Source organism: Anomaloglossus baeobatrachus, chromosome 8 (assembly GCF_048569485.1).
Source record: "Anomaloglossus baeobatrachus isolate aAnoBae1 chromosome 8, aAnoBae1.hap1, whole genome shotgun sequence".
Lineage (NCBI taxonomy): Eukaryota > Metazoa > Chordata > Amphibia > Anura > Aromobatidae > Anomaloglossus > Anomaloglossus baeobatrachus.
The window spans coordinates 224,483,628-224,510,329 of NC_134360.1; the positions used below are offsets into that span (position 1 = coordinate 224,483,628).

At 45.5% G+C, this 26,702-nt stretch overlaps 1 protein-coding gene across 3 annotated transcripts in view; it reads right to left on the reverse strand.

Annotated features, from left to right (window-relative positions):
• Positions 1-2,473: 2,473 nt before the first annotated feature.
• The window catches only part of MIGA1 (mitoguardin 1), a 56,826-nt gene continuing 32,597 nt past the window's right edge, over positions 2,474-26,702 (reverse strand). For 2 of the 3 annotated variants that reach the window (XM_075320273.1, XM_075320274.1), the window contains exons 9-16: positions 18,588-18,706; positions 18,413-18,485; positions 16,659-16,745; positions 15,867-15,965; positions 14,816-14,950; positions 8,138-8,191; positions 6,619-6,735; positions 3,701-6,519 (exon numbers count right to left, since the gene is read on the reverse strand). In XM_075320273.1, the coding sequence (XP_075176388.1) occupies positions 6,319-6,519; positions 6,619-6,735; positions 8,138-8,191; positions 14,816-14,950; positions 15,867-15,965; positions 16,659-16,745; positions 18,413-18,485; positions 18,588-18,706 (885 nt within the window). In that variant the 3' untranslated portion in view covers positions 3,701-6,318. Of the gene's footprint in view, positions 2,626-3,700; positions 6,520-6,618; positions 6,736-8,137; positions 8,192-14,815; positions 14,951-15,866; positions 15,966-16,658; positions 16,746-18,412; positions 18,486-18,587; positions 18,707-26,702 lie in introns of those variants that run through there. The other variant, XM_075320275.1, reaches the window with a different exon arrangement.

The window sequence follows — 26,702 nt, forward strand, 5'->3', positions numbered from 1 at the left end:
AATAAATTATTAAAAAATTACAGTAATATAAATATCTAAATCACTCATGAAAGATGTCCGTGATTTCATTGAGGTGAATAAGTGAGTAGGATTACTCTTATAATGCGGTTACAGGAGTTGTGCCTTTCACAACTCTAATAGGTGAGTAGGATTACTCTTATTACACCCCCTGTTTATCAGGGTAAGACCCTATGCGCTTTTTGCCCACAGGTTTCTTGCTTATGACTTAGTGGGGTGAGAAGGGAACATGCCGGGGACCCCATCGGGGACCTCTTTTCTTCCATCCGACATAACTATGTATGAGAATGCATGAGTGGATGTGTGCCTCCTTCCACACAAAGCATAAAACTGAGGAGCCTGTGGTCCACGGGAGGGTGTATAGGCAGAGGGGAGGGGTTACACTTTTTTAAAAGTGTAATACTTTGTGTGGCCTCCGGAGGCAGAAGCTATACACCCAATTGTCTGGGTCTCCCAATGGAGCGACAAAGAAAAGTGTTGTTTAAAGTTTGCCACAAGTCACCTGGGAGACATCAAACATGTGGAAGAAGGTGCTCTGGTCAGATGAAACCAAAATCGAACTTTGTGGGCACAATGCCATTACGATATGTTTGGCGTAAAAGCAACACAGCTCATCACCCTGAACACACCATCCCCACTGTCAAACATGGTGGTGGAGCATCATGGTTTGGGCTTGCTTTTTTCAGCAGGGACAGTGAAGATGGTTAAAATTGATGGGAAGATGGATGGAGCCAAATACAGGACCATTCTTGGAGAAAACCTGTTGGAGGTAAAAGACCTGAGACTGGGATGGAGATTTGTCTTCCAGCAAGACAATGATCCCAAACATAAAGCAAAATCTACAATGGAATGGTTCACAAATAAACGTATCCAGGTGTTAGAATGGCCAAGTCACAGTCCAGACCTGAATCCAATCGAGAATCTGTGGAAAGAGCTGAAAACTGCTGTTCACAAACGCTCTCCATCCAACCTCTCAGCTCCAGCTGTTTACAAAGGAAGAATGGGCAAGAATTTCAGCCTCTTGATGTGCAAAACTGATAGAGACATTCCCCAAGCGACTGCAGCTGTAATCGCAGCAAAAGGTGGCACTACAAAGTATTAACTGAAAGGGGACGAATAATATTACATGCCCCAATTTTCAGATTATATTTTTTATAAAAGTTTAAAATAAGCAATAAATTTCGTTCAACTTCACAATTGTGTCCACTTGTTGTTGATTCTTCACCATAAAATTAACATTTTTATCTTTGTTGAAAAGGTTGAAAAATTCAAAGGGGCCGAATACTTTCGCAAGGCACTGATTTTATTTATTTATATATATATATATATATATATATATATACATACATACACACTGTATATTGATGCATTCGAGTCACACGTTTTACCCTTTCAATTGTCATGCAGGAAAACTCACATCCGCAGCGCTGGCAGATTATGTCTGCAGTCCTTACTCTGCAAGTGTGCACAAACAATAAATCTACATAGCGCAATTTTTTCAGTGAATCTGCTGCATTGGTGGCAAATTCTGCATGTATCGTGTGCATTTTATGCTGCGGATTTTGATGCAATTTCACCTGATGCATTTATTACTTGCTGTTACTTTATTACACCGCTAGAAAATCTGTAAACAAATCCAGCCTCCTGCAAAAAACGCGGTTGTTCTGAATTTGTCATGCACATAAGGAGTCACCTAGATGATAAGACTGCAGGCATGGAGATTGTATGGCAGCATGCGGAACCCTACACATTCTGTATGCCACCATATAGAGCCCCTATATAGTGGCATGCTCAAGTTTGGGCACCCTGCATGGTTAGTACCTAGTAGTTCCCCTTTGGCAAGTATCACAGCTTGTAAATGCTTTTTGTAGCAGGAAAAAGTCTTTCAGTTCTTGTTTGTGGGATTTTCCTCCATTCTTCCTTGGAGATGTCTTCCAGTTCTGTGAGGTTCCTGGCTCATCTTGCATGCACTGCTCTTCCTTGGAGACGTCTTCTAGTTTTGTAAGATTCCCCGGTACGTCTGACATCACTGCTCTTTCTTAGAGACGTCTTCCAGTTCTGTGAGATTCCTGGCTCGTCTTGCATGCTCTACTCTTCCTTGGAGACGTCTTCCAGTTCTGTGAGATTCCTGGTTCGTCTTGCATGCTCTGCTCTTCATTGGAGACATTTTTCAGTTCTGTGAGATTCCTGGCTTGCATTTACTGCTCTTCAGAGGTCTAGCCACAGATTTTCAATGATGTTCAGATCAGGGGACTGTGAATTCCAGAAGAAAACACACAGAATCGCTCCTTACTGCAGGATTTTCCTTGGCTTTTCCCTGCACCAAGGTTTGAGATGTATTATGTGAATGCTAATAATGTGATATATACCATATATATATATATATATTTGTGTGTGTGTGTGACAGCTGCTCTCCACCAGCACATAATCACTCAGAGGCGTCTTTCTACAACGCGATTTTATTCAATTACCAAAACATACGAATATAGATCTGAACAGCGTTTCTCTTCATCCGAGCTTTACATCGGTACAAACCTTCTGCAAGACGCACGTGAAAATAGATGGGAGTATTATTTCATATAAACATTCAGCGGAAAAACGGTGAATCTGGGTAAAAAGAGTAAAAATATCAAAATGAGACATCGATACAGTGACGCTCCTGCTCCAATTAACATGGGGTCTGTAGTCCGGTTTTTATTAAACGTTTTATCTTTGCAAAATTCTGCTGCTAAATGGAAACCATCAGAATGCAGGTTATTTACTGACAGGTGCATTCTAATTAATGCCAACTTTTAACACTTAAATACTCAATATTAATGAAAGCCCTGATTATATACACGAGGCCAGGATGTCCTCATGGTATGATATGGTGTCTTATTCATATCAGCGTATCATTTTGCAATCAAACAACTTACATAAACACAATATTGATTGAAAACGTTATGAAAAAAAAAATCAAGAATTTTTGAAAAAAGAAAACAAAACTTCTATCTAAAGTAGTCTGCTGATGGTTTCCAGGTAAAACGCTTTTTATTTATATAATATATCTATATATATATATATATTTATTTATGTGTGTGTGTATATATATACATATATATATATATACGGTATATATGTAAATATATATATATATATATATATATATATATATATACCTATGTATCTATATATATATATATATTTAGATTTAGTGACTGCAGGGCCAATATTCATTGAAGATGGAGCTTCACTTTAATGAACCGTCTTTATAGAGATAAATGTGATCTATGATGTGATATGTGATGTCATTCAGAGACGCCAGGACTCGTGCATACAATCCAGCCAAGAAAAGAAAAACAGCAGGAATCTGCCACAACAACCAATCAAAATGTTACAGGGAGTGTGCGCAGATATATGGCACCATCCTGTACCATGCGTATAGAGTCCATCAGCTGATAGTTCTGCATGGACATGGATGTATCTACCTGGCTGTGGAAATCCAGTGCACATGTAATAATCCACATGCAAAAATAACAGTCCTCCATGTATAATATAAAAAGACACAGATAACAGTCTCCTTAAAGGAAACTTGTCACTTGCCATAAACATGGAATATTTGCATCCGGTGTAAATGCCTCTGTTCTTCTGAATCCGGCGATGTTTTTCTTTTGTTCCTGCTCCTTTCTGTTCCTGGGATATGGCCTCCTCTTCTCTGTATATAAATCTAGTCTTGTTATCAAGTGGGCGTGGTTCTCAGCTCACAGATCACGCCCAGTTGGCTAAAGAAAGCAGGTTTCTATACAAGGAAGAGGAGGCTCTATCTCAAGAATGGAGAGGAGCAGAAAGAAAAGAAAAACATTGCCGGATTCAGGAGAATGGTGGCATTCAATCCAGGCAAATAATTACACATTTGTGGCAATTGACAGGTTCTAATTAAATTAAATTTTCACATTTGGCTGCTCCAGCCATACAGCATAATTACAACCCCTGACCATATTCCCCACTATATCCTATGAGTGGTTATTGCGATCACTGATATCTACGATCAGCCATGATGTCAGCGTTTTCGGACATAGGGGTTTTCTTATTTACATAATGAGACTGACGCTTGACATCAGCCTTATTAACAGTGAACTGATCAGGGGTCCCACACTTACAGAAAGTTGTGTCAGAGAGGATATAATCGGTGCAGAGGGGTATTAGTGTTATTATTATGCACAGAACAATCTATAGACGGTTACACGAGACCTCCCGAGTGGTGGATGGAGATCGCCAACATCGTGCAGCAACATCTAACCAGACGGAAAAAGGAACAGAAATGCAATAATAAACGCCTCCCCCCGAAAATAACCAGAGCGTCGTGTGCCATAAAGTGCGATAATCTGTGACACTGCATCAACCACATACACACATATTTACACCGTATATATACAACATGTAAACCAGGACAAGCCAACCCGCAGTTCACCGGCCTTACTGAACGTCAACTCCCACCATGCCCTGGAAGCACAAAGCATGCTGGGACTTCTAGTTCGGGCACGGCCGGAGTCTGTAGACAGCTCAACTTTGAGGTAAACAGCAACTCTTGTCCTTATTGTCAGCGACGCCTCCCTGAGCTCCACCGGAGTCACGCGGTGCATTATCATCCCCCCTCATTCAAGGCCACTATGTATCCCGGGAGAAGTGAGAACGAAGCCTAAAACACATCTGTTCCTCTCACGCAGAGGAGGCGGCATTTTTGGGGGGCAATGGGCTGAGTTTTATAAGAAAGCAGGATTTATAGGTAGAATTTTGGAAAACTCCCAGAATATGAATCCCACAGACGGGCGGCCGGTTCTGTGCGAGGTGAAGCAGAAGGAAGAGGTAAAAAACATGGAGAATTCGAAAATTTCCTTTAAACTTAAATAGAAAAAAAATCAAAAGAGGCCTCGAAATTCCCAGATCATGGAAATCCCAGACATCTAGAAGATGCCCTGGTGTAGTAAAAGAGGTTGTATGTTTCCAAAAAAGTGGCCAAAATTATGCTGGTCCTCTACGAGGCATCAAGATTGTGATCAAAGAGACCAATCTGGTAATTGTGCAAAAACAATGCGTAAGAGGCGGCTGAAGGTAAGGCTGCTTTCACACATCAGTTTTTCGCCGTCAGGCACAATCCGGCGAATTGATGATAAAACGGATCCGGCGTCGGATCCGTTTTATTCCCCATAGGCTTGAATTAGCGCCGGATTGTGCCGGATGGCCTTGCGTTGCATGCGGCGTCCGCCGGATCCGGTAAAATTTCTTAATTCGGCTCCGGGAAAGGACGCAGCAAGGAACGTTTTTTGTCTCCGGCAAAAAAACGGACCACGCCGGATCCGGCGCCATCCAACATGTTGTATAATGGAAGCCTATGGGCACTGGATCAGTCGTCATCCAGCATATGACAGAATCCACCAAAGGATCCGGTTTTTGAACTGACCATGCTCAGTATCACAACGGATCCGTCAAAAAATGTAAGGAACGCATGGAAAAAACAGATGCGACGGATCAGTTTTTTCGCCGGATCCGTCGCATCAGTTTTTTCGCCGGATTGTGCCTGATGGCAAAAAACTGATGTATGAAAGTAGCCTAAATGGTAATGGAGCTGCTCCCCAGGGAGACCGAGGGTGAAAACTAAGCCCCATAGGATAAACCGTCCAAACAGTCTTCAACTATAGGAACAAAATAGAAGAAAATTGTGCAATAGGCAGGCACACAATTTCAGAATTATTCTGGCAGTGAGCAAAGGAAATGGCCTCTTAGGTAGAGTGGCATTATCGGGGTGTCCCACCATTTCTGGCAGGGATTGGTCCCTTAAAATGAGTGTCCTGTACCCCATATTTGTAGTCATTGTATAAGTGTCGGTAATGGAGCCAGTTCTATATCTCTGACAACGTCCGTGACGCCAACAGGAAAAGGGGCCTCGGTAATGGGCACCACTCATCCGGGCAGATGGCAACAATTCTGAGAATTTATTAAAGGGGTTGACTGGTGAGATCAACATATCACTTAACCACAAAATAGATAACTTGTTGGTCAGAGGGGTCCGATCGGCAAAACACGGACTTTTATCCCCATTACAGTAGCTAATGCTCCATTTATTCTTCATGGGGCTGCGCTTGGCTTTTCTCGACCTGCGGCTCCATTTTACAGTTTAACAAATATTTCCTAAAGTGCTTTGTTTTCACTAGAAAACCCCTTTAATTAACGCAGATTTAATATTTTTCATGGATATTAAAGTCTCTGTTCTTAGTCCAGTTCTCACAATGGCCGCCGGCGGGTGTGCAGATCACAGTCGCATTAGATGAGATGTAGGCGATCAGTCTTAACAGGCTTATATCTACAGGACAGGCCCCTCGCAGAGTCTGCCCCCACGTACACCCCGAGAGACTCTGTGCGCTGGCGGATGCTCTGCAAAATGTCGTCCGACAGACTCTCCACGCTGGAATAGCGGACCTTCTCCAAGTCAAAGATGTCCTTAAGGAAGTAAAGGACCTGATCCTACAAATAAGAAGAAATTGGTCACATCTTGTTCTGAGGGATAACATGATTAATCATAAAGAGAAGAATCGCGGCACTAAAGGAAGCCTGCACACCGACCTTATAACTGCAGCACAGCTCGTGTAGGGCGTTTTTGGGGGCCAGGAACCCCCAGGCCAAAACTGGACTTATCTGCTCACAAACGGCGTAGAAATGTGCAAAAAAGCCATCTGGTACCTGAAAAAAAGCAATAATCTATTATATAAAGCTGTGTGTGTGTGTGTGTGTGTGTGTGTGTGTGTGTGTCCGCTAAAGGAATCCACAACGTCGCTTTTACAATCACAACATTTTTCACAGACACCCCATGTGACTCAGGGAACGTTATAGACTATGTTTTAATGGGAAAATTTAACCCTGCTCTTTAAAGTTACTCCCCAAAAAACCTGCCTCCATTAAAGTCAGTGGAGCTAAAGGTTATTAATAGCAGCTGTGATTGGTTGCTATAGGACAAAGGACATTCATAGTATAAGAAGCTAATGTGTGAGGTAATAAGATGTCAGTGGGGAGACAGATAGAAAGAGACAGGGACAGAGACGGGGATAGACACATAATGTACAACAAAAATACATAGAGCTGGAGCGGTCAGACCCCAATCTACGGACATTCCTGACTTATCACGGGGTCCGCCATGGATGTAAGCAATGGGAACGGCGTTCAGCAGAAAACCCCTTTACAGAGTGATGATTTTGTTGCATTTTTGCTGAGTTCTTTGCTGCATTTTCGAGTCATTTGTCTACAGTGCACGTTCAAGTAAAGTTAATTTCATTCACCCCCCCCAAAAAAAAACAGCAAAAACACAGCTGCATTTTTTTTTCACACTCATTGCTTTCAATTGTGAAAAAAGCATCAAAAACGCTTAAAGAATTGACCTGATGCTTCTTGCAAAAATGCTGTATTTTGCCATTTCAGTCAGAATTAAAAAAGCAAGTGTGTGCATGAGATTTCTGGAATCTCCTAGGGTTTTCTAGTACTGTAAAAAGCAGTTTTTATTAATATGGATTTGCATAAAACCAATAAATAAAATGCAGTGTGTGAATATTGCCAAAGACGGGTTTATCCTCTGGATAAGAACAAAATAACACTCATTCACTGACAGCAAGCAGAAATGTTTAAAGTAGTGATGTTTCCAAACACAGAACTTATTAGAAAGTCCTACAACAATGAAGACTTATCTGTACGATACCGGAAAACACTTCTGACTCCACAGCAAATGGGAAGAGGACAAACGTTAGGTTTACTGTCCCTTTAAATAACAGTCTGTGGCTGATGGAGACACAACAGATGGATGACAGGTGACAGCTGACACCCGGGGGTGAGGACGGCGGCCACTGTATACGGAGCAATGATGGGCGCTCACATCACAAGTGCTCCCCTGCCCTCATTAATATAGGCAGCTTTACTAGTAAAGCACTAACAAGATGTCATTCACTGCTAGAGGGGGTGTCCGTCTACAACAAAAGACCCCCTGCAGATGTGATGATCATAAAAAATTGAGTGTTTGGGACCCCCCCCCCAAATGATTCATCCAATAACCACAGCTAGAAGAGGAGCTTCTGTCCCACAGGCAGCGGCTGCAAACCTTCATCTGTTGCCTCTTTTCCTTGAGCACGGACCAGCAGCTGGAGGCGACCGCCTGGGGGCAACAAAAGACAAAAACAACTGAAAAAACAAGAAACCTAAATATACAGAAGGGTTAATCAATACAAATTACAGAGAATAGCAGAAAACACCCAAGAAGCAACTTGTTCTAGGTCAACACCTTCTGGGGGCTCCATTATGGATCCTATACTGGTGAATCGGGTCTGTCATGTACCGCTGGGGTACGGCGCTGCCAGTCTTCTCAGATCTACCTTAGATATACAGACGTTCAATGCACTGATATCATTCGAGGTTATCCCACTTGTGAGAATTTTGTACAAATGGTTGTTAATTTTGTGAAATAATAAAAACCATCACTCCTCACTTAGTTTCTCCGCCAGCGGTCCAGCCCGGACCTTCCGGCAACGCTCACAGATTAGACTCAGCACTTGACCAGTGCAACCAGACAGCGGCCACCTGCCATCCTACATCACCGCTCAGCCATGATACCAGTAGTGCTCTGGCCTCTAAAGTTGGCACAAATTGATTCACAGCACCCAGTCCAGTGGTCTCATCTGTGGTAGCTTGATGGGAGCCCTGATAACAGCCTCTTACCTGACAGCATCTGTGGGTCTTATTTTTCATTAGTCATCCTGGCACAACATCATTGTAGCTGTGTGGCACATGTGAAGTCGCGCCCGTCTGGCTGATCAGAAGGACCACCATGTAGCAAGCAGATGTCAGGGCTCCATCCAGCAGCTAGACATTACTGACATGGAAGAGGAACTGTGTCTTACAAAGCAATGAGAACCAACACTAGAAGCCACTGATTGACTGCAGCGGTCCTCTGCAGCCCACATACAAAATAAAAAAAAAAGGACCACAAGCGCTGCAGAAGGGTCAGCGCTGAATCTGGGAGAGTAGTGATAATTTAATTGTTTTTTTTTCATTTTTTAGAATATTGGCAGTCATTTTTACACAAAGTTAGAAAATTCCTTAAATGAACAAAACTTCTTTATTTCGATGGATAAGTAGATTATATTCCAAAGTTCTTATGTGGATCCAGTAGGAAGCAAAAGCAAACCTCCTTCCCCTATATAGTCTTTTCTAATCCAATTCTGATTATAGCTTAAAATGTACATTTGTATTTCGAGCATTAAAAGGAAGTTGTCCGCTGACTGCCGCATCAAATTACGTGTCTGTATAAAACCGCCAAACACGTGTGTGTGATCCGCCGGTAATGTTCACACATCCTGGCAGGTATGTCATCAATATGCTTACTCGCTGGTGATTGGCGCAAGAGACAATTCCCATGATAAGGATTCAGATTCTTTCCTATTTCACAAGACTTGTTACAATGCAGAGCAGCTCATATGACTGTCCCAATATATATATAGTATATACAGTACAGACCAAAAGTTTGGACACACCTTCTCATTTCTAGAACAACTGTTAAGAGGAGATTTTGTGCAGCAGGCCTTCATGGTAAAATAGCTGCTAGGAAACCGCTGCTAAGGACAGGCAACAAGCAGAAGAGACTTGTTTGGGCTAAAGAACACAAGGAATGGACATTAGACCAGTGGAAATCTGTGCTTTGGTCTGATGAGTCCAAATTTGAGCTCTTTGGATCCAACCACCGTGTCTTTGTAGAAAAGGTGAACGGATGGACTCTACATGGCTGGTTCCCACCGTGAAGCATGGTGGAGGAGATGTGATGTTGTGGGGGGGCTTTGCTGGTGACACTATTGGGGATTTATTCAAAATTGAAGGCATTCTGATCCAGCATGGCTACCACAGCTTCTTGCAGCGGCGTGCTATTCCATCCAGTTTGCGTTTAGTTGGACTATCATTTATTTTATTTATTTTTCAACAGGACATTGACCCCAAACACACCTCCAGGCTGTGTAAGGGCTATTTGACTAAGAAGGAGAGTGATGGGGTGCTACGCCAGATGACCTGGCCTCCACAGTCACCAGACCTGAACCCAATCGAGATGGTTTGGGGTGAGCTGGACCGCAGAGTGAAGGCAAAAGGGCCAACAAGTGCTAAGCATCTCTGGGAACTCCTTCAAGACTGTTGGAAAACCATTTCCGGTGACTACTTCTTGAAGCTCATCAAGAGAATGCCAAGAGTGTGCAAAGTAGTAATCAAAGCAAAAGGTGGCTACTTTGAAGAACCTAGAATATAAGACATATTTTCAGTTGTTCCACACTTTTTTAAGTATTTCATTCCACATGTGTTAATTCATAGTTTTGATGCCTTCAATGGGAATCTACAATTTTCATAGTCATGAAAATAAAGAAAACTCTTTGAATGAGAAAGTGTGTCCAAACGTTTGGTCTGTACTGTATATATATATATATATATATATATATATATATATATATATATACACACTGTATAAAAAAATAGGCTGCTGAAAACAATGTTCCTCATGACTGCGAGAAACGCCAATAATAACATAATAAGCAATTGCACAGAATGCAATTTCTTAATAGAAGTTTTGCTTGAGCTTTACAGTCCTGTGGAGTCAGACGCAGCCTTGGAAGGGATGGGAGCAGCGGCTCCTGATAGTTGAAGACACCAGCCTGGCTCTCGGGCAGATGTGTCTATGGCGCTTTTCTCTCTCTGCTCGTATGTTTTGCATTCTGCTGCAGTTATACTGCGTCCTCTGCCAAACTGAGAGCATTAAAACCGAGAGGATCATTCCAACAAAAAATAGAGGAATGCAGAGAAGCCATACGATACTTTATTTTTTCTTAAAAGTTTCTGATGCCAAATATTAAATAGTTTAGTCAGTAATTTGCCCAAATATGGACTCGAGCACTAACGTAACGATACGGCAGATACGGTACCGTTCAGCACTAGGCTGGTTTCTTTCCTCGTCCTGTAGGACCAGAGACTACAATAGTAATGATTCCCTGATTACCATACAACATGGGGAACTCGTAATTCCTTCCTTGTGCTGTACACAGATCAGACCGCAGGGACCACTGCGGATTACATTGCATAGTTCAGGAGAGGGAGCACATGTGTTCTGCATTTTGTGCTCCCTGAATGCACTGCAGTCAGACCATATAGTGTAAGGAAATGGACATCGGCCTGTCAACATTATTGACGCTGTTCACAATTCAGACAGTCAGTGCAGGTAAAGCAGAGCTATCTGCTTTACCTTAGCTGGTTATCAAAAATAAAGGGGACCCCACACCATTTTTTTTAAATTATTTATTAGTTAGTAATGGGGGTGTATGATAGACGCCTCTCCTTTAGTAACATCTGGGCTTGATGCCAGCTATCAATTCACAGCTAACATCAACCCCAAAAGTATTACCTCGATTGCCTCCGCACAAGGGCAATCCGGAAGAGCTAAGCAAAGTGCCAGAATTGGCGCATCTAATGGATGCGCCACATCTGGGACAGCTGCAGGCTGCTATTTTTAGGTTTGGAAGGGCCAATAAAAATGTACCTTCCCAGCAGCCTGACAATACCAGTCCCAAGCTGTCTGCATTACCTTGACTGGTTATCAAAAACAGGGGGACCCTACATTGTTTTTTTCAAATTATTTAAATAAATAATGTAAAAAAATGGAGTGGGATCTCCTCTATTTTTGATAATCAGCCAAGGTAAACCTGATAGCTGAGAGTTGCAGCGAGTAATTGTCTGCTTTACCTTGGCTGCTTATCAAAAATAAGTTTCAGAACCCCGTGTAATTTTTTTTTTTTTTTATTTATTTCCTATCCACATTTGTAGGGCAATTGTCCAGCTCTTACCCGCATTTTCCTTCCTTTTGCAGCACCCTAGATCTTACTTCGTCCATTTTACAGCACCAAAGTTTGGGTCCCCGTTGACTTAAATAATGTTTGGGGTCCGGGATAAAGTTTGGGTCCTGAACTGAACTTTAACGAAAGTCAGGCCGAACCCGGCGAACCCAAATTTCCACGGGTCCACTCATTCCTACTCACAGATGCTAAAACAGAATCATCCTTTGGGTTGTAGCGCAGGGACGAACATAACATTGGTGTAACCTGTGCAGCTGCACAGGGGCCCAAGAGGTTGGGGGGGCCATTTCTACTTCCAAAATAGCTGGAATTGTGAATTTCGATGGGTTATTAGACTGAAAAGAGCACAAATAATGTTCCTGCACAGGGTGTCCAAACTTTTGATGGCTACAGCACTGTCTGTGTCCGCCAGTGCTGTAGCCATCAAAAGTCTGGACACTCTTATTCCTGTAGTGGTTTTCCTTGTTCTTACTGTAATGTGCACATTGTAAATTCAGACTGAAGGTGGCAAAATCAAGGTGGAACACATGGAAACGAGTAGAGAAACAGATTTGACACAAATCACAATATGTCTGACATGTTAGCGTCCCTCCTTTTACTCTGATGATGGCTGTATTCCGCCTTGGAATTTTCTTACGCCTTAAATGGTTTTAATAGTGATATATATATGCGCCTTATAATATTTAATTATAAGGCGCAAATATATATCACTATTAAAACCATTTAAGGTGCAAGAAAATTCCAAGGCGGAATACAGCCATCACATTTAGAGTGTTTTTTTGTTTAAATTAATTCTACTTTGGTTTCATAATTTGCGATTTTTCGTTGTAAAAAGTTTTGGAGCAATCACACTCCAGTGTCCCAGTGAAGCAAAAATGTTGGTTAATTTTATTTATTTTTTGCGCTCTTGAAGATTAGCGTGTAGCTTTACAAACCTTACTGAAAGGAGAAGGTTACGTTACCCTAAAAATGTGAAAAAATCAAATAAGGCAAAAAAAAATAATCTTCTTGTATTTGCACCAATTCATCAAACATTGTGCGCCCATTTTGATGATTTTGGTACAATATCCTCCCATGAAAAATAGACAAAAAGGAGGTTTAAAAAATGTGAAAAAAACCCCTATGCAAATGATGAAGGAATTTAATTGAAAAAAACAAAGCAAAACATCAACCTATCGGTGACGTTGACATAAATTATTGCAAACTTTTTATGCAATTTGTACTAAGGCAAACCTTTTGCGACTTTTTGCTTTTCTTACTACATCTCGGACATCTTTTTAAAACGTGAGTGGAGCCTAAAGGGAGAGCGAGGCCCAGTCCGACCTGACAAATTCAGCATTTATTCCACAAATGCCATCAATTATTGCAGAAATGACCTACAGTGCACATCCAAAGTTAATTTCTTTCACTGGCACATGGAATGTGAAAAATGCACCAAATTCATTATAGGTACCATCACACTTAGCGACGCTCCAGCGATCCGACCAGCGATCTGACCTGGCATGGATCGCTGGAGCGTCTCTACATGGTCGCTGGTGAGCTGTCAAACAGGCAGATCTCCACAGCGATCAGAGATCAGCCACCAACGACCCGTGTAACGACGCTGAGCTTCGTAACCATGGTACACATCGGGTTACTAAGCAAAGCGCTTTGCTTATAGTTACCCGATGTGTACCTTGGCTACATGTGCAGGGAGTAGGGAGCCGGCTTCTAGAAGCTGCGGATGCTGGTAACCAAGGTAAATATCGGGTAACAAAGCAAAGCCTTTGCTTAGTTACCCGATGTGTACCTTGGCTACGTGTGCAGGGAGCAGGGAGCCGGCTTCTAGACGCTGCGGACGCTGGTAACCAAGATAAATATCGGGTAACCAAGCAAAGCCTTTGCTTGGTTACCCGATGTGTACCTTGGTTACCAGTGTCCGCAGAAGCCGGCTCCCTGCTCCCTGCACATTGAGGTCGTTGCTCTCTCGCTGTCACACACAGCGATGTGTGCTTCACAGCGGGAGAGCAATAACCAAAAAATGGTCCAGGACATTCAGCAACAACCGGCGACCTCACAGCAGGGGCCAGGTCGTTGCTGGATGTCACACACAGCAACATCGCTAGCAAGATCGCTGTTGCGTCACAAAAAACGTGACTCAGCAGCGATGTCGCTAGCAATGTTGCTTAGTGAGACGTGGCCTTAAGAGCCGCATGCCGTCTTTTATGTAAGTCTTGATTAGTCAGCTGTACAAACAAAACCCAAAAATCAATGGCGGAATTGTCACTTTCACACCATTCCAATGTTTTTAGTACACTATATGGAAAATGAATGGGAAAATCCCAAATTACAACTGATCCAGTTAAAAAAAAGAAAGGCCTATGTGAATGGAAAAATAAAAAGTTATGGCTCTTGGAAGAAGAGGAGGAAAAAACTGTCCCAGATCTTAAAAAAAAGTAAAGGTTTTTCTGGTTTGAGATAAATAAAGCGTTTCCACTTATAATGAAGCATTCTGGACATTACTAGATTAACAGGCTCCATTTATCACAAGAGTGAACTAGGCCTCATCACCCATAGCAACCAATCAGAGATCAGCTTTGATTTCATTAACTGGTCCTAGGAAATGTAAGCTGAGCTGTGATTGGTTGCTATGGGCCACAAGGAAATAGCTGTGGAAAATCTCCTTGATCACTGGGCCTCACTCACATAAATCTGTCCTGAGAGGCTTGGGCAGCCATCAGCCAGTGTATACGGTCCGCTCTGCACTGGATCACACTTTGTGCTGACAGCTGCCCGCCAAGACTGACAGAACCATAGCCCAGACATGTCCACTCTCCATCTACCGCCACTTGGGCTGACAAGTTTCCTATCAGTCATTATCTGCGGATACCGTTAATGGCGTCCTATATATAGACACTCACCGTTTCTCTAAAGGAGGAGTTCAGCCAGCGATTCTTCACAACGTTCTGAATCGACAATGGCGGATTCTCCATATCTTCTAAAGAGTCCATCACAATGAAATCCAAAAAAATGTCATAAAAATTAATGTTCTTCACCTGGAGGAAGAGAAATGGACGTAGGAAATAATGTGAACCTGGTGAACGTACAGGACAATCCCCCCCATCCTGCTCCTGCGTTTCCAGCCTGATAATCTAGAAATCCAATTATACAGACGTCTGATAATCTGGCATATCTGATAGTCCAGCACTTGCTGCAGTCCTTATTATCAGATGTTCCTTACCCCCTTAGCGGTGTATACAATAAAGCAGATTCAGAAGTTGCATTCACACCGCCGACACCTGAGAGTCATGACAACCCATCGGTGCCCTTCGATCGCATCATGGGGGAGGCTGATGGGTGTCTAAAGTGACCATCCCTGTTCTTAATCTTCTAAATGCTTCTATCACAATTAACAGTGGTATCTAAGAGGTTAAAATATTTTGATTTGAGGTGGCTTAGATTGTGCAAGTTAGGGTCTGTATGCCATGTTACCACTCTTATAAAGCCCAGACCAATATTTATACAATACACGGCAACAATGCCGTATTATATAGGTGATCAAGAAGGGTGTAATAAAAAAAATAGAAATAACATTAAAAAATAAAGAAATTGTAAACTATAAAAATTACACTATCTGGTATTGCAGCGTTACTAACAAAAAATATACAATTATTCATCCCTTACATTTAATGCCAATTTTTAAAAAAAAAAAATGGCAAAATTGAGCACGTCACCTCCCCACAAAATAAGGAATAAATAGATTGAAAATCCCAAAATGGTACCAAGTTTGTTCTCCAAAAAAAAGCACAAACCCAGATACATCAGGATGTCGTGACCTGGGCTCATATGGCTAGGATTAGGGCTGTTATAACCTATCCTTTACATCTAAGGCCACGATTATTGTCATATTTCGGCCCATACGACTCCTATCACTGAGTAATATGATTTTTTATTTATGCCCCCAGGACTCACCCCTCGTCCAAACAGCTCGTTTTCCATGGTGGTCGAGGAGTCTGGGTTGCTCAGAAAGCCCATCATCTCGTCATAAGCAGCTTCAAATTTCCTCGGATTCTACAGATCCGCAAAACGCAGGTTAATGAAAACTGCATCAGTTAATTTGTTGTGAAATACAGTGAGATAATGCATAAATCGCAGTGATGTCTCCCACAAACCACAGTGATGTCACCCGCATATCAGAGGGAAGTCACCCGCAAACCACAGCGATGTCACCTGCAAAGCACAGCGATGTCACCCGCAAACTGCAGTGATGTCACCCGCAAACCGCAGCAATGTCACCCACAACCGCAGCAATGTGACCCGCAAACCGCAGCAATGTCACCCGCAGACCGCAGCGATGTCACCCGCAAACCGCAGTGATGTCACCCGCAAACCGCAGTGATGTCACCCGCAAACCGCAGTGATGTCATCCTCAAATCACAGTGATGTCATTAGCAAAACGCCTGAGCTCCTTCTAGTGGTGGCTGCAGGTGGTATGAATTTATTACTTTACACCACGCCATTATTAGGAATTTTCCACTCTGAATGCCAAAGAATACATTAAAAAACAATGAACAGAAGTTTTCAGACCTTTTTAAATAAATTAAAAAAAAAAACTCCTAACAAAACATAGCGTGGCCTTCTTTATATAGTTTTTATAGTTTCTACATTTATATTCAGCTAGTGTTGTCTGCCCTCGCCTCACACTCAGTAACATACAGTGAACGCACCGAGCTCGCCCTTCCATTTTTTTGCATAATGAAATACCTTTTTGGCCTTGACGATCAAAGATGATAAGATTTTTCTTCCGACGTTCATTAGAAATTCTCTGTTTTCGACTTTCGAAAGTATCATCTGCAAAATGGAATTTGAGAGTGTGAGAATCAGACTGGCAGAGATCCATAGTGACCTCGGGAACCGTTGCCATAAATCAGACGTGTCCGGGGCGCCTGTCCTAATATCATCACTAATCAAAATAGCAAACAGGGAAGTGTGCGATAAATCAATGCGTCCTGTACTCACATGAACCTCTGCCTGGCAGTGATGGCCATAGGGGCTGTACTAGCCGCACACTGGCATAAGCCGCACACTACTATCTTTCACAGGCTATGCCATCTGCCCAGTCGTCAGGGCCAGAAAGGACTTTGGCTGCAGCATACTGGAGGACATAAGGGGTCTGGCACACTCCTCCTGAAATACTCTGTGCTGCTATGAATCAAAGGACTAAACATTGTTTCAAACAAAATCAGCAGACTCCTCTATGGAAAAGCCATCACTGTCCTCCTGAAATACTCTGTGCTGCTTCAAATCCAAAGACACAGAACTGATTCCTATAGGACCAGCCCTTTTCTCTATTTAAATACATCGCACTCCTGCAAATACACATCTGGGTTCCTACAGAATGAAAGCACTCCTCTCCTGAAATACTCTGTGCTGAAATACAGTACAGATCCAAAGTTTGGACACACCTTCTCATTCAAAGAGTTTTCTTTATTATCAGGACTCTGAAAATTGTAGATTCACATTGAAGGCATCAAAACTATGAATTAACACATGTGGAATGAAATACTTAATAAAGTGTGAAACAACTGATAATATGTCTTATATTCTAGGTTCTTCAGAGTAGCCACCTTTTGCTTTGATTACTGCTTTGCACACTCTAGGCGTTCTCTTGATGAGCTTCAAGAGGTAGTCACCGGAAATGGTTTTCCAACAGTCTTGAAGGAGTTCCCAGAGATGCTTAGCACTTGTTGGCCCTTTTGCCTTCACTCTGCGGTCCAGCTCACCCCAAACCATCTGGATTGGGTTCAGGTCTGGTGACTGTGGAGGCCAGGTCATCTGGTGTAGCACCCCATCACTCTCCTTCTTGGTCAAATAGACCTTACACAGCCTGGAGGTGTGTTTGGGGTCATTGTCCTGTTGAAAAATAAATGATGGTCCAACTAAACGCAAAGCGGATGGAATAGCATGCCGCTGCAAGATGCTGTGGTAGCCATGCTGGTTCTGTATGCCTTCAATTTTGAATAAATCCCCAACAGTGTCACCAGCAAAGCCCCCCCACACCATCACACCTCCTCCTCCATGCTTCACGGTGGGAACCAGCCATGTAGAGTCCATCCATTCACCTTTTCTACAAAGACACGGTGGTTGGATCCAAAGATCCCAAATTTGGACTCATAAGACCAAAGCACGGATTTCCACTGGTCTAATGTCCATTCCTTGTGTTCTTTAGCCCAAACAAGTCTCTTCTGCTTGTTGCCTGTCCTTAGCAGTGGTTTCCTAGCAGCTATTTTACTATGAAGGCTGCTGCACAAAGTCTCCTCTTAACAGTTGTTCTAAAGATAACAAGGTGTGTCCAAACTTTTGGTCTGTACTGTAAATATATAGGCAGGTCACTGTTTCCTACAAGGTCAGTTTACTCCTCCGTTGCTGTAAATCTTCAAGCTGTAGGTGAATATGAAGAAACAATAGAAGGATCATCAGACGTGCATGAAGTCTACATCACCTGAATACAAGTTTACCTGAAAAGCCTGGCGAATGCAGTGAAGCTTTGCGAGAAAATCGCTGTCGCCTCCGCACTCCAGCAAGTCGGTCCTAAAGAATCAACATCAATGGGATTAAACACAACCGATCAATGTGTGAGGAGCGCGACATGCTACCTGCACAGAACGGCAGAAGGTCTGCACCGCTGCTCACCGGAGCGCTCTGCAGTATATCCTCCCCTCCTCTACTAGCAGCATGGCGTCCTCATACAGAGGGCAGTGGTAGAGGGACGGCAAGTCGGCGGTCTCCATCATCTCCCGGTGGTCAGTGAGCTGTGAGGAGCAGAACATACACATTATCTTACAGGAAAGCTGAATACACACACTGCAGATATAAATAATTCCAATAATCCAGAAAACCTAATTCAGCATGTGATAGATTACTGGCGCTTTCCTAATAACCTGCATTATAGCGCTGGTCCATTTTATTACCTGACTTACTTTCCTAAGTCTTTCCTCCCACTGTATACAGGGAGCTCCCCCTGGTGGCGGCTGCTGGGATATAGAATATTATCACTTGACTACACAGCTGTGAAAAGGCTCTGCAACAAAAAAACTCCAGTTCTCAATAGGAAAAAAAATGCACAATGCCGAGCATTGGATGAAGCGGTGTAAAGCCACTAGCATCAGGACTCTGGAGGAGAAGTGTTTTCTATGCAGAAGCCGTAAATCACCAAGCACGTTGAGTGTCGGATGGAGCGATTTAAAGCTGCCACCACCGGACTCTGCAGGAGAAGTGCCCTGTATGCAGCAGCCGTACATCACCAAGCACAATGCAGAGCGTTGGATGGAGAGGTGTAAAGCTGCCACCACTGGACTCTGGAGGAGACGTGTTCTGTATGCAGCAACCATAATATCACCGAGCACAATTCTGAGCTATACATCACCAAGTACAATGCAGAGCGTTGGATGGAGAGGTGTAAAGCTGCCACCACTGGACTCTGGAGGAGACATGTTCTGTATGCAGCAACCATAATATCACCGAGCACAATTCTGAGCTATACATCACCAAGTACAATGCAGAGTGTTGGATGGAGAGGTGTAAAGCTGCCACTACTGGACTCTGGAGGAGACGTGTTCTGTATGCAGCAACCATAATATTACCAAGCACAAATCTGAGCTGTACATCACCAAGCACAATGTCGAGTGTTGGATGGAGGTATGTAAAGCCACCACCAAGGGACTCTGTGGGAGACGTGTTCTGAATGCAGCAGCCGTACATCACCAAGCACAATGTCAAGGATCGGATAAAGAGGTGTAAAGCCACCACCTCCAGACTCTGGAGGAAAGGTGTCCTGTATGCAGCAGCCGTATATTACCAAGCACAATCCTGAGCTTCAGATGGAGGTATGTAAAGCTACCACTAAGGGACTCTGTGGGAGATGTGTGCTGTATGCAGCAGCCGTACATCACTAAGCACAATGTCAAGCATCGGATAAAGAGGTGTAAAGCCTCCAGCTCCAGACTTTGGAGGAAAGGCGTCCTGTATGCAGCAGCCGTACATCACCAAGCACAATGCTGAGTGTTGGATGGAGTTGTGTAAAGCCGCCACTACTGGACTCTGGAGGAGACATGGTCTGTGCGGTGACAAATTGCACTTTTCTATCTGCGTCTGATGGAGGAGTCTGGGTTTGGTGAATGGAGGACTTTACCTCCTGGCTGCATTGTGCCCCTGTACAGATGGTGGAGGAGGACGATGCTCCGTGCTGTTATCGGGTGGTGGCCGTGGCGTCTTAGCTCTATTGAAGGAAAATTGTAGTCTTCGACACAAGACATTATGGACAATTGTGACGAGAATGTGCACGTTGTGGATTTGTAGGTCAGTTCCATGATCACATATCTGTGCAGACTTATTCTCTTTACATCTGTTTTGTAGACATCAATTGTTTTGCGGTTTAGAATCAGCATTGTTAATCTGCGGTGCCTGAACGTGACCTACTTGTAATAGGAGTAGATCCCCAGTAGATTCTGCTATAGGAGGTTGGATCCCGGTCACCGGCTGATATAATGTGATTCTTATGATCTCAGGATATAAAACAAGAAATATCACGACCCTAAAAACTGCCAGCCGTTTATCCTGCAGCAATAATGTATATCCTCACCATATTCTCATGCGCTCATGATTTATGTCATCCAGAAATACAGACATTTCCTCCCAATATTTATGTCTCGAGGCTACAATTCCAGTCCTGCTGGTGATTTTCCAGAAATGAGAAACATACAAACTTCTGATGTTTAGAGTACAAATCTCATACTAATCCGTCACATTAAACATGTGCGTTCTAACGCTGCAGAATCTGCACACTGCACCGTGATCATCAGGATGTTCTTAAAGGTACCGGTCACAAGGACAAACCCTTAAACTGGATCAGTCACTAGATCTCACACCACAAACTGCATACATCTCTAAACAAATCTCTTATACCTGATGAAGCAAATGTACTTACTTTGAAAGTCCTTTATGTGTAATCCGTTTTGCTAGTTTAAACTCAGTCTCTGCCCCCCTTGCATGATTGACAGCTTGCCTTCCCCTAATGCTGACTCTCTGTCCTTCTAGCCTGATTCAGTTTCAGGGAGGTGGATACAGGGAAGCTGTCAATCCCCCTACCCAACTAGCATGACTGACAGTTCCGCAGTGTCCCTCCCTCGCTGCTGAATCTCCAACTTAGCATGATTGACAGCTCCTCAGAGTCCCTCCTCCTTGCCGTTCACAATGCTGACAGTCATGCTGGGTGGGCGGAGAATGAATATATTGGACTCCTCAGCTCAGTCATTCTCTATCCGTATCTGTGTTAGTTTTGGTATCAGGATTTTATGGCCATTCTGACGTGAATTGCCGGAAGAAGGGAATTTTGTTTACTTACCGTAAATTCCTTTTCTTCTAGCTCCTATTGGGAGACCCAGACAATTGGGTGTATAGCTTCTGCCTCCGGAGGCCACACAAAGTATTACACTTTAAAAAGTGTAACCCCTCCCCTCTGCCTATACACCCTCCCGTGTCTCACGGGCTCCTCAGTTTTGGTGCAAAAGCAGGAAGGAGGAAACTTATAAATGGTCTAAGGTAAATTCAATCCGAAGGATGTTCGGAGAACTAAAACCATGAACCAAAGGAACAATTCAACATGAACAACATGTGTACACAAAAGAACAAACAGCCCGAAGGGAACAGGGGCGGGTGCTGGATCTCCCAATAGGAGCTAGAAGAAAAGGAATTTACGGTAAGTAAACAAAATTCCCTTCTTCTTTGTCGCTCCATTGGGAGACCCAGACAATTGGGACGTCCAAAAGCAGTCCCTGGGTGGGTAAAAGAATACCCCGATAAAAGGAGCCGAAAACGGCCCCCTCTTACAGGTGGGCAACCGCCGCCTGAAGGACTCGCCTACCTAGACTGGCATCTGCCGAAGCATAGGTATGCACCTGATAGTGTTTCGTGAAAGTGTGCAGACTAGACCAGGTAGCCGCCTGACACACCTGCTGAGCCGTAGCCCGATGCCGCAATGCCCAGGACGCACCCACGGCTCTGGTAGAATGGGCTTTCAGCCCTGAAGGAATCGGAAGCCCAGAAGAACGGTAGGCTTCAAAAATCGGTTCCTTGATCCACCGAGCCAAGGTTGACTTGGAAGCCTGCGACCCCTTACGCTGGCCAGCGACAAGGACAAACAGCGCATCAGAACGGCGCAGTGGCGCCGTGCGAGACACGTAGATCCGGAGTGCTCTCACTAGATCTAGCAAGTGCAAATCCTTTTCACATTGGTGAACTGGATGAGGGCAAAATGAAGGTAAGGAGATATCCTGATTGAGATGAAAAGGGGATACCACCTTAGGGAGGAATACCGGGACCGGACGCAGAACCACCTTATCCTGGTGAAAAACCAGGAAGGAGGCTTTGCATGACAGCGCTGCAAGCTCCGACACTCTACGGAGCGATGTAACTGCCACTAGAAAAGCCACCTTCTGCGAAAGACGTGATAGAGAGACATCCCGCAGCGGCTCGAAAGGTGGTTTCTGAAGAGCCCTTAGAACCCTGTTAAGATCCCAGGGTTCCAGCGGCCGCTTGTAAGGTGGGACTATGTGGCAAACTCCCTGCAGGAACGTGCGGACCTGCGGAAGCCTGGCTAGACGCTTTTGAAAAAACACGGAACGCGCCGATACTTGTCCCTTGAGAGAGCCGAGAGACAAACCCTTGTCCATTCCGGATTGAAGGAAGGAAAGAAAAGTGGGTAATGCAAACGGCCAGGGGGTAAAACCCTTATCAGAGCACCAGGATAAGAACTTCCTCCAAGCCCTGTGATAGATCTTGGCGGACGTTGGTTTCCTGGCCTGTCTCATAGTGGCAATGACATCTTGAGATAACCCTGAGGACGCTAGGAGCCAGGACTCAATGGCCACACAGTCAGGTTGAGGGCCGCAGAATTCAGATGGAAAAATGGCCCTTGAGACAGCAAGTCTGGTCGGTCTGGGAGTGCCCACGGTTGACCCACCGTGAGGTGCCACAGATCCGGGTACAACGACCTCCTCGGCCAGTCTGGAGCGACGAGGATGGCGCGGCGGCAGTCGGACCTGATCTTGCGTAACACTCTGGGCAGCATTGCCAGAGGAGGAAATACATAAGGCAGTCGAAACTGCGACCAATCCTGAACTAAAGCGTCCGCCGCCAGCGCTCTGTGATCCTGAGACCGTGCCATGAATGCCGGGACTTTGTTGTTGTGCCGAGACGCCATGAGATCGACGTCCGGCGTTCCCCAGCGGCAACAGATCTCTTGAAACACGTCTGGGTGAAGAGACCATTCCCCTGCGTCCATGCCCTGGCGACTGAGAAAGTCTGCTTCCCAGTTTTCTACGCCCGGGATGTGAACTGCGGAGATGGTGGAGGCTGTGGCCTCCGCCCACAGCAGAATCCGCCGGACTTCTTGGAAGGCTTGACGGCTGCGCGTGCCGCCCTGGTGGTTGATGTACGCGACCGCCGTGGCGTTGTCCGACTGTATGCGGATCTGCCTGCCCTCCAGCCACCGATGGAACGCCTTTAGGGCTAGATACACTGCCCTTATCTCCAGAACATTGATCTGAAGGGAGGACTCTGTCAGAGTCCAGGTTCCCTGAGCCTTGTGGTGGAGAAAAACCGCTCCCCACCCTGACAGACTCGCGTCCGTCGTGACCACAGCCCAGGATGGAGGCAGGAAGGATTTTCCCTTCGACAGAGAAGTGGAAAGAAGCCACCACTGAAGAGAGGTTTTGGCTGCCAGAGAATGTCCCATTGCAGTGGACGCAGATGAAACTGCGCAAAGGGGACTGCCTCCATTGCTGCCACCATCTTCCCCAGGAAGTGCATGAGGCGCCTCAAGGGGTGTGACTGGGCCCGCAGAAGAGAGTGCACCCCTGTCTGCAGCGAACGCTGTTTGTCCAGCGGTAGCTTGACTATCGCTGAGAGAGTATGAAACTCCATCCCGAGGTAAGTCAGTGATTGGGTCGGAGTCAATTTTGACTTTGGGAAATTGATGATCCACCCGAACCTCTGGAGAGTCTCCAGAGCAACGGTCAGGCTGTGTTGACATGCCACCCGGGAGGGTGCCTTGACTAGGAGATCGTCTAAGTAAGGGCTCACCGAGTGGCCCTGAGAGTGTAGGACCGCCACAACGGATGCCATGACCTTGGTGAAGACCCGTTTGGCAGTCGCCAGGCCGAAAGGCAGTGCCACAAACTGAAGGTGTTCGTCCCCGATGGCGAAACGCAGGAAGCGTTGATGCTCTGGTGCGATCGGCACATGGAGATAAGCATCCCTGATGTCGATTGATGCTAGGAAGTCTCCTTGGGACATCGAAGCGATGACAGAGCGGAGAGATTCCATGCGAAACCGTCTGGTTCTCACGTGTCTGTTGAGCAGTTTGAGGTCCAAAACGGGACGGAATGATCCGTCCTTTTTTGGCACCACGAACAAGTTGGAGTAAAAACCGCGACCACGTTCCTGAAGGGGAACGGGGATCACAACTCCTTCTGTCTTCAGAGTGTTCACCGCCTGAAAAAGTGCATCGGCTCGCTCGGGGGGCGGAGATGTTCTGAAGAAACGAGTCGGAGGACGAGAGCTGAACTCGATCCTGTAACCGTGAGACAGAATGTCTCTCACCCATCGGTCTTGGACATGTGGCCACCAGGCATCGCAAAAGCGGGAGAGCCTGCCACCGACCGAGGATACGGTTTGGGGAGGCCAAAAGTCATGAGGAGGCCACCTTGGAGACGGTGCCTCCGGCGGTCTTTGGAGGACGTGACTTAGACCGCCATGCATAAGAGTTCCTCTGGTCCTTCTGTGGCCTGTTGGACGAGGAGGATTGGGACCTGGCTGAGGGCCGAAAGGACCGAAACCTCGCTTGAATTTTCCGTTGCTGAGGTTTGTTTGGTTTGGACTGGGGTAAGGACGAGTCCTTTCCCTTGGATTGCTTAATAATTTCATCCAATCGCTCGCCAAACAATCGGTCTCCAGAAAAAGGCAAACCGGTTAAGAACTTCTTGGAAGCAGAGTCTGCCTTCCATTCGCGTAGCCACATGGCCCTGCGGACTGCCACCGAATTGGCGGATGCTACCGCTGTACGGCTAGCAGAGTCCAGGACGGCATTCATGGCGTAGGATGAAAATACCGACGCCTGAGAAGTCAAAGACGCAACTTGCGGAGCAGAGGTACGTGTGACCGCATTAATCTCAGACAGACAAGCTGAGATAGCTTGGAGTGCCCACACGGCTGCAAAGGCCGGGGCAAAAGACGCGCCTGTGGCTTCATAGATGGATTTCATTAGGAGCTCTATCTGCCTGTCAGTGGCATCCTTGAGCGATGAACCGTCTGCCACTGATACTACGGATCTAGCCGCCAGTCTAGAGACTGGAGGATCCACCTTGGGACATTGAGCCCAACCCTTAACTACGTCAGAGGGGAAGGGGTAACGTGTGTCATTAAGGCGCTTAGTAAAGCGCTTGTCCGGAAATGCTCTGTGTTTCTGGACAGCATCTCTGAAGTTAGAGTGATCGAAAAAAGCACTCCGTGTACGCTTGGTAAACCTAAACTGGTGTTTCTCCTGCTGCGAAGCCGACTCCTCTATAGGTGGAGTTGGGGGAGAAAGATCTAGCATCTGGTTGATGGACGCTATAAGGTCATTTACTATGGCGTCCCCTTCAGGTGTATCAAGATTGAGAGCAACGTCAGGGTCAGAGCCCTGAGCTGCGACCTCCGCTTCATCCTCCAGAGAGTCCTCAAGCTGAGACCCCGAACAGCGTGATGAAGTCGGGGAAGATTCCCAGCGAGCCCGCTTAGCCGGTCTGGGACTGCGGTCCGTGCCGGAGTCCTCCCCGTGAGACCTAGGTGCCACCCCAGGAGCACGCTGCGGCGCAGACCGAGAGGGGCCTGGGGGCGATGAACCCGCAGTGCCCGGGGCCTGTGTAAGGGCCGATCTGGATTGCAAGGCTTCTAGTATCTTAGCAGACCATCTATCCATAGACTGAGCCATGGATTGTGAAAGCGACTCAGAGAGTTTCTCAGCTAAAACTGCAAACTCTGTCCCTGCCACCTGGACAGGGGAAGCCGGCGGTTCTACCTGAACCGAGGGTCCCACCAGTGCCCGAGGCTCCGGCTGAGCGAGTGCAACAGGGCCCAAGCATTGCTCACAGTGAGGGTAGGTGGAACCTGCAGGTAGCATAGCCGCACAAGATGTACAGGTTGCAAAATAACCCTGTGTCTTGGCACCCTTGCTCCTTGTGAACGACATGCTGTTGTCTCCTAGGAGAGTGATCACTGAGGGTATATAGCCAAAGCAAAACAATGCGGCCGAACAGAGAAAATGTATACAAATATATATATATATATATATATATATACACTTTGGCACCCTAGGGGGACCAGCACCGGGTGACCGCCCAAAGCGGTGTGTGTCCACGAGATTCCCTGCCTTGGGTCTCCCAGAGCTGCAGAGCTCGTTCCAGAAGTCCTCCACCGGCAGAATGTGTTTAAAAAATGGCTGCCGGAGCTCTCAGGGGAGGAGGGAGCCGTGGGCGGCGCTAATAAAGTGCGGGAATCTGGTGCCCCACAGTGATCAGTGAGGGGGGAGGAGGACACCTAAAGTATGCTCCAGCCCTCACTGTCGACGTCAGGTCGACCGTCCCGCCCTTACCCCTGACTGGCAGGCCCGGGGGCGGGAGTTATGGTACTAGGCCGCATGAAGCCGGGGACTAAATTTAATACCGCGGCCGGCAAACAGGTGCGGTCGGCGCGGTAGTCCCGGTCGTCATA